Below are 6,624 nucleotides of genomic sequence, written 5' to 3' on the forward strand. Positions count from 1 at the left end.
TGGCACAACTCAAGGGCTATGAAAATGTGGCAGAATTAGAGTCACGTCACCATGCCCTTCCCACCTGAGACCGTCAGCAAAGTGCTGCAGAGATGGCCAAGGACAGACAGTCTTCCAAACGCTCCCAGCTGAGAGAGGGGACGGAGCAGCGACCCAGATGCCCTGCCTCTGCTGCTCCCCCCAGCCCTCTTGTGGCATCAGCTCAGCCATGTGGCTGCAAAAAAAGATTTAAAAAGAAAAACTCGTCGTGCGCAGTGATGGTGGCACGATTCAGTTAGACCCGAGGGATCCAGAGAATGAGAGTCTGGCCACAGTGCCAGCTCCCCACAGGCCCCTCTGCCTCTCCTTTCCACTGTCTGTGCTTCTTGCCAGCAATATAAAAATCTCTTCTTTTGAAGCCTTCATTATCGTTTTCCTGGAGAAAACTCATCAGCCTGCTCTCTTTTCTCCTGCTGTAGCTTGGACTCCAGCTAATATTGAAACATAATATTTGGGGGCCTCAGCTTTCCAGGATTGTTGGACAGTTTACCGTAAATGTAGTTATTTATTGAAATTCATTGTAACCTCCATTCTGTCGTGTTATTTATTACTCCCAGGTTGACTAGTTCAAACATGCAAATTCATTATTAATTATATTCATGTACTACTTTATATACCTCATGAGATACACAGAATAACAGGAATTTAAAGAAGATTAAAAAATAAATGGAAATCAAAGTTACAATGTTTTTCTTCCCAGTCTCGATGGATCATCTTGTGCAAGCTCCATCTGGAGACTACCATCTTGGGCAAGAGCATCCAGGAGCCACCTCCTAGGTGAGCGGCAGGGAAAAACAGGATGATGGAAATGAAGAATTGTTGAGAATTTCCTTCTCACTTCTGTTGGCCAAACCCTAAAAACATTTCTACGTCAGACAATTCCTTTTCATTCAGCAGATAGCCAACACATGAAATCATGTAGTGTGTTAGCACAATGATCTTACGTGTCCTCAGCCTTCCAGGGGATCAAACTGAGAAAGCTTCATGGGTAGAATCAGACTTATGTAGGACACAAAAGATAGGCATGGCAAAGATTGGTAGAGAAAGGAAAGAAAGGAAGAAGGAAGAAGAGGGAAGTTTCAAATCTTTGGTGAACCAAAGGATAAATGGTGGAAGGGAAGGAAATATGGGAAGACAGAAGGACGCTGTACTGTAGAGAGACTGAGATGAGCTCAGAACAGGTGAGGGGGCAGCTTATGTCACCAGGTGGGTGGTACTGGGGAATCCATGCCTTCAAAACTCAACTTGTCTACAGAGCCCACGATGATGGTCACAGGTGTTCACAGAGGGAGTGTAGCTTGAAGAATATTATTAGGTTGCTTGCACAGGGAGTCTGATAAGCCTGTGAGGGAATGGGGCCATCAGGTAAGGTCAGAGTGATTTGGGACTCAGATTAGGGATTAGCTACAGTGAAGGAGATGGCAGGAACACAGAGAGACAGAAACAGATTTAGTGGGGCATGCAAAGGGTGGGTTGGGTGGAGGAGGAAGAACTGAAAAGAGAAAGGGCCCAACCCTTATGAATTCTTGCCACACATGGGATTATTCATCCAGTACTGGTAATTGATGTGGATAACTTAAGAGCAAAATCACCTTTCGTTCAGGGCCTTCAAAGTCTACGAACTGGCAGCACACAGATCTCAGAACCTTGTCTTCAGGGCCTTTCTCAGCTTGGGGCTGCTTAGCACCAAGATGAGGGAGTGCAGGTAGATGCCTGCATAGGTGAGCACTTCCCTGACCCAGTGCCAATGACTCTGGACGGTGGTGAGTCTCATAACAGAAATGATCAGGGACAGGAAATATGCAGTGTAGAAGATAAGGAAGAAGGCAAGGGACTTCAGGGCCATGCTGTGAGCCTGGATCCTGCAATTGAGAGGCCCAGGCCTGCAGTCTCTCATCTGCTCCATGTGCCGGCATAGTGAGAACATAAGCAAGAAGATGGACACCAGGAACAGGAGGAATGGAATGAACCACATGAACCCCGCGTTGCATAGAAAGTAGTACTGAGAGAAGGTCAGTGTTGTTCGATCAGCAGTACAGTTTCCACGGGGACCCAGGAAGGTGCTCATCTCAACAGTAACCGCTTGCTCAATGGCTAAGGAGGTGGTGGACAGGCCACAGATGATCAGGGAGCCCACCAGCAGCCTGGGAACTAACCGAGAGATCCTCCACTTCAGCCAGAAGAAAGCAGCGTGGGAAAAGGAGGAGATCTTCACACAGTAGAAGATGGCAAGCCAGGCCGTAAGCCAGACAGTGAAATTGTTGAGGAAGTTCCAGAAGAAAGCGACGTAGTTAACTTGGTAACAAAACTCAAAGAAGGCCAGGAAGTTGTTCAGGATGCCTATCCCATGCAGGCAGAACCGGGAGGCAGCGAGACAGGTCACAATCATGTCGCTTGCGGGCAGTCCCTGACACCTCACCCACTCCCTGCCCAGCACAGTGACCACAAAGCCATTCTGCAACATAGCAGCCAGTGACTCCAGGCAGAAGACGACCATGAAGATCAAGGTGGCTGAGGAAGGCATCTCTCCACGGAGGGTCAGCTCAGATTTTGTCCTACTCTAGAGGCTGAGACGCATCCGCAGGGAAAAACAGAATCTCTGGCCAAACCACCTTGTTGAGACCAGAGACTTAGAAATCCCTCTCCCTGGATTCATGCAAAAGCCCAGCCACCAGCAAAGCCCTATCCACCCCCTTCCGACCTGAAAAGATTGCAATCTCCCTTGGCATGCAAATGACTCTCAGCTCAATGACACCTGTTTCAATTTGCATGAACTGTGTTTGCCTATTCTTTTTCAGAACCAGGTGCAGGGAAATGTTAATAGGATAGAGGCTCCATGGGTGGTTGAAATATCCATATTTTGCACCTTGTTTCTTTGCTGGGGATTACACCCAGGTCCTCATGCCAGCTAGGTGTTTCACCACTGAACCACATCCCCAGCATTTTTTATTTTCTTTTGAGATACCGTGTTGTTCTGTTGCCCAAACTGACCTCAAACTTGCGATCCTCCTGCCTCAGCCTCCTGAGTAGCTGGGATTACAGGTGTGTGCCACCCCACCAGCTTGCCCATTATTTCTTAACTGTACTATTTCTTTCCTAACTTTTCCTCGAATGTTGTTATTACCCTCATTTCCCTCTCTAAAACACAAAGTTTTCCTGTCCCTTCATGTCCTGGATAGATATGGTACTCATTAGCCTCCAGACACTGCATAAAAATTTTTTTTAAAAAAAAACCCTCCCCTCCAGAATAAGTAGAATTTGCACAAGGCTTGGAATTACCAAAGAAAGTCTCCCTAAACACTGATCTCTCTTTCACACTGCCCACAATTTCACGGTTAGTCTCCATATTGGAATTTGTGGCGTCTCCAGCTAAAATGTGAATTTCCCTGATATGTTAACATCAGATCTGTTTGTTTTTAATACCTCCGTTCCAGAGTGTTTGACAAATGAAAATTCATCAGTGCCTAAGAAGGTTCTGAGGAGATGAGAGAGACTCCTAATGAGAAGGAAGGAGAGGCTGAAAGGATAAGTGACCCAGAAAATACATCATAATAGGAGCCAGGGAAGTTAGAGGAATCCAACACAAGACTGGCCCTCAGGAGGGACTGCGAGGTATAGACAGGCCCCCTTGCTATAACCATACTTAAAGTAATGCCAGCTGACCTGTCAGAAGACCTTGTCCTTCATGAAGTGACTTCACACCTGTTGCTTTGCCTTCACCACCAGACACATCAGCCTTGCCTTGTCTACCCTCCGTCATCCCACTGTCTCCTTTGGTTTTTCCTACTTTTTTTTTTTTTTTTTTAATGCATACACTCTCCTTCCTTTTCTAGCCTAGTTTAGTGCATCCTAAAGTGGGCCTGGTCCAGGTCAGTCAACCAGGAGGAAGAAGGGTAGCAAAAGCTTAGGTTCTGGTGCGAGGCCAACATGTGAGAGACTGAGAGAAATGAAAACAAGGACAAGCACCTATTGTTGGAGCTCACAGGGAAAGGGAAGCAGCTATCTCGCAGACGGAGCATTTAATCAAAGAGCAGCTTCTTTTAGTAAGCTTTCAAAATGTTATCCAAGAGCGCAGGGCCCAGGCTGATCAACCGCCTGCGGCCCAGCTCCAGGGTCTTGTCTTAGTTCTTTGCCTGGTTCCCTCTGGCTTCTTCTTGAAGACAGTGAGATGAGTGGCTCCTGTGTGTTTCACAACATCTTGGCTCTTCTGGAAATCCTTAGGCGAGAGGCCAACTTCATGCTGTCATCAACCAGCAAGTCAAGGCCATGGTACACATGCCCTGTGCTGGCCACGTGGAACCCGTGTGTGCTGAGCTCACAGGCACCTTCCTGTTACCTGGACAGGCACCGACACACACGCCCAGCCAGAACCAGTCTTCCCTTCCAGCACGTTCCTCCTCTACAGTGTGAGTGTTCTCTCATGTTTCAATGTCCTTCTAGAAGGAGACGGAAGGAATACCTTCCCCCAGGCACCTGTTCCTCCATCTCCCAGTGCTTCACTAGATGTGTCTCCTAGTGTTTCTATGTCCCTCTCACGGTCTGCCTTCAAGTCAGACCACAGCAGCGTGATGGTTTTAGTTGTTTTCAAGATTCCTTCATACCCGCAGCAACAGTCAGGTGTGGTGGTGCACACCTGGAATCCCAGCAGCTCGCGAGGTGGCGGTAGGAGAGTCGCAAGTTTAAGGTCAGCCTCAGCAACTTAGCACGGCCCTAAGCAACTCAGCAAGACCCTGTCTCAAAGTAAAAGATAAAGAGTGCTGGGGATGTGGCTCAGTGGTGAGGTGTCCCTGAGTTCAATCCCCAGTACAAAAAAAAAAAAAAAATATATATATATATATATATATATATATATATATATATAAAACAACATTCAAAATACTAATTGTTTCTCATAAAAGTTCAGATCTCCTTTCTTTTTTTCTAAAGGTGTCTCACGCCTGCAAAGGAAGCTGATGGAGTCTTTTCTGTAGCATGATTAACAAAAACTTTTGGTAGTTGCGGGAGGTGGTGACACCTGAGTTCTGTGAGATGATGCTGGCACCGAACACATCAGAGCAGGAGGCTGGACTCCAGGTGGCAGATTCTGCAAAGAGCTACTCCTATGTCCTCCATTTTAATTCTCTACACTAGCCAAGGGTTTTGTTTATTTCTATCCCTTCATTTTCTGTGGTTTTGTGGTTTTTTTATGACATTCGAAAATGTGTTGAGTCACCTTAGAGACGTGAAAATACATTTCTTTGGACAGGGCTTGTATAACTTGGTGCCCATTCCCCCCTAGACCCTAAGTGACCAGCAGAGCATAAATATGTCCATGTCCCTCTGTGATCTCATCAGGTAGCTGAGGTCCTGTGCCGGGAAGTAGAGGAGGAAGGAAATGAGAGCATCTTTAACATAAATATTAAGGTCAAACATGCATAAATCAAATAATTGTCTCCCTACAGAAGAAGCTTTAAATATTTTTCCTGGCCCTACAGACTTCCTCTCGCTCTTGTATTTAGTTAAACAATTTAGGATCAAACATTCGTTCCAATAGCAATCCAGTATAAAGTAGAAATTTCACTCTCTAAAAGTGAATGTGGGGATTTTCAATATCCAACATCCTCAATTATGAAAATACATAAGGAGGTCACTTAATATTGTTTAATAGGTAAATTCACACTCTTTCAAATTAAAGTTATTTTTATAATTATAAAGCCAGCCTCAAGGAAGTTCTAAATCAACTTTTATTCATATCTTCAGAATAGCTCTTTCTCACTTTCCTATACCTTTGGAGCGATCAGGAGCAATAAAATTCATCTCTAAGGAATGAATCAATGCTCCTTCCCTAATGTCACACACTTCCCTGGATGTCTAACTTCTACTGGAGGGATAAACCATGTTCAACCACTCCTAAATCGGTGACTTAGAAACCATGTTTTCCGGGGGTTTCTACATGTCAGAGGGAACCTAAGAGAGAAAAAGTACAAACGCTCACTAACACAGCTGCTCTGTTCACACCTATTTTATATACTGAGCAACCATGAAGACTTCAAAGACAGGACCCCACGCCATTGCAAAAGCCAAGTCTGAAGCTGCTGTGCTCTACCAAGAGTCAGCCAGAGGGCTGAGGACAGAGGGAAGAAATGTGACTTCTTTTATTCCCTCCTCAAGACTCTCCTGAATTAACTGTCAAGTGATTTTTGAAACATTATTAAAAAATAATTTTAATGGATTCATAATAACAAAGAGAAGGGAAAACGAAAGTCATGGGAAGCTGGAAAATGGGTGGAAGACAGACCAAGAGTTTAACAGAACTGAGGGAATGGAATCTTACGTGAACATGACTCAGGATACGCAGCACCAGGGGCCCATGGAGAAAACTGGTTAAAAGTCAGTTTAAGATTCAGGTCAGGGCTGGGGTAGTGGTAGAGCACTTCCCTGGCATCTGTGAGCCTTGGGTTCCATATCAGCATCTTTCTGTCACCTCTCCCCTTTTGCATGAGAGCAACCACCTGTCCCCCACCCTAGGAAGAGACAGAAGGTATATTCTCTGGATGGAAAAAAACAGGATCTCCAAGTGTCCACAGCACAGCTGAGAAAACGTCA

General features: G+C 45.5%; 1 protein-coding gene across 1 annotated transcript; it reads right to left on the reverse strand.

Moving 5' to 3' along the window:
* Window positions 1-677: 677 nt before the first annotated feature.
* On the reverse strand, window positions 678-2,563 carry LOC306667290 (taste receptor type 2 member 143-like; the record flags this gene model as incomplete). The annotated part of the gene is made up of 2 exons (XM_079149766.1): window positions 678-812; window positions 1,632-2,563. One exon carries the CDS (start codon window positions 2,561-2,563, stop codon window positions 1,679-1,681), a length of 885 nt encoding a protein of 294 aa, XP_079005892.1. The 3' UTR covers window positions 678-812; window positions 1,632-1,678.
* Window positions 2,564-6,624: the final 4,061 nt, after the last annotated feature.

This window comes from Sciurus vulgaris, assembly GCF_902686455.1.
Source record: "Sciurus vulgaris genome assembly, chromosome: 8".
Taxonomy (NCBI): domain Eukaryota; kingdom Metazoa; phylum Chordata; class Mammalia; order Rodentia; family Sciuridae; genus Sciurus; species Sciurus vulgaris.